Raw genomic sequence first — 1,561 nt, 5'->3', positions numbered from 1 at the left:
TTTTTTTTTTTTTTTTTTAATTGCAAGTTCAAAATTTATTCGGTGCCTTGGATTTGTAGTTGGCGCATAGAACAAGATATTTAAAAGTTCCCAAATTTTTTTAGTTTCTCGAAAATTAAAGAGCACATTAATTGTAAAAGGATTTAGTTTCACAGTGATATGGTTTAAATTTGAAAACTATGGATTCTAAGGACCCAGGAGTTCCAAATTTCGGTGTCCTTTTTACTAAAAGTTGGTCCCTTTGGAAAATAGTAAAAGTCTATGCTTTAAGGACATAAATAAATAATATTTAGGAAAAGGATGGGATTAGTAATTGATTCAGTAATGATAATTCAACAAAGGATTAAAGCCAAAATTTCTATAACAATTGAACTCATAATTTTCATTTTTTGCTCCTGATAAGAATTTTTTTCTTGGGTTTAATTTTTTTTTTTAAATTTACATCAATATATAGAATCATTTTGTTTAATAGGAAGGAATGAAGAATTGCATAACTTTTTATGTCCTCTCTATTTTCAGCAGATTTGACATGCTGTAATGTTTATGTAAAATCACTTGTTTCTTAATATTACGAAAACTAATCATTTTTATTCTTCTTCAGCAAGATGGATTGGGCTTCTTCTGAATGGAAGCAGAACTTGACTCCACTTGCTGTTCAAAAAGTAAATGCTTTAGAGGAGAAAGTTCAAAGATTGCAAAAAGAAAGAGACCAGAAACAGATTAGATTAGACTGGCTAAATGTGGAATTAGAGAAAGAGCAGCGTAAAGTAATTAATATTTTGTTGTTTGTTTTACTATGTTTACATTACACAAAAAAAATTTCAGCGTTTTTTAAACTATTATTTAAACAAAAATTATTTATAGGTTGAAAAAAAGAATCAAGATACTTTAAATGCTCAAAAAGAATTACAATCAGTTGAAAATGTCTGCAAAGATTTGGAAAGCAAACATCAAAAGCTTATGGCTGAACTACAAAATAGAGATTCACGAATAGGTTCACTTGAAGGATTGTTGTCTAAAGCAAAACAAGATAATTGCAAGGTATTATTATTAAAAGTTTTTTTTTTTAATGGACATCAATTACAGAAATGTGTACTTGAATGTGTTCAGAATGTACTTTCCTCTGTGAAAATAAAACTGCCCTGTAGGAAAGCTCTTCAAAAAGAAAAATTAAAAAAAATTTTTAATCTATTGTATCTAGTTAAAATAATTGTATCAATTCCTGCACAATTATAATATATTATAAATATAAAATATTAAAACACTTTTTTAAACTGTTTATAACTATAATCTAATTTAAATTATATTAATTTCCAAGCTATTTAATTCTTCCTTTCTAAATAGGTGATAGTCCTTTTTTTTTTTTTTTTTTTTTAATGTAAAAACTGGTTTTTGATGAGACATGTCAAGCCTACCGAAAACTGTCAAAATCTGACAAAACTGTCAGAAACATGGGGCAAGTTTCTTTTTTGTCATTGAGAACATGCTATTAGGCAAGATATTAAATCCTGCTCAATACTTGCATTATATACTACAGTGCAGAACCCGTTATCCGGAAATC

The 1,561-nt window shown here is 27.4% G+C and overlaps 1 protein-coding gene across 1 annotated transcript; it reads left to right on the top strand.

Moving 5' to 3' along the window:
- Positions 1-593: 593 nt before the first annotated feature.
- Positions 594-1,041, top strand: LOC122274058 (tropomyosin Por p 1.0101-like; the record flags this gene model as incomplete). Its single annotated transcript, XM_043058011.2, has 2 exons — positions 594-767; positions 865-1,041. Coding segments are annotated over exons 1-2 (339 nt in total), but the record flags the coding sequence as incomplete, so codon positions are not given.
- Between the last annotated feature and the right edge of the window lie 520 nt (positions 1,042-1,561).

The sequence above is a fragment of the Parasteatoda tepidariorum genome, unplaced genomic scaffold (genome assembly GCF_043381705.1).
Source record: "Parasteatoda tepidariorum isolate YZ-2023 unplaced genomic scaffold, CAS_Ptep_4.0 HiC_scaffold_17965, whole genome shotgun sequence".
Lineage (NCBI taxonomy): Eukaryota > Metazoa > Arthropoda > Arachnida > Araneae > Theridiidae > Parasteatoda > Parasteatoda tepidariorum.
Note: the sequence above shows the minus strand (reverse complement) of the source record. Positions and strands in the feature narration are given on the sequence as shown.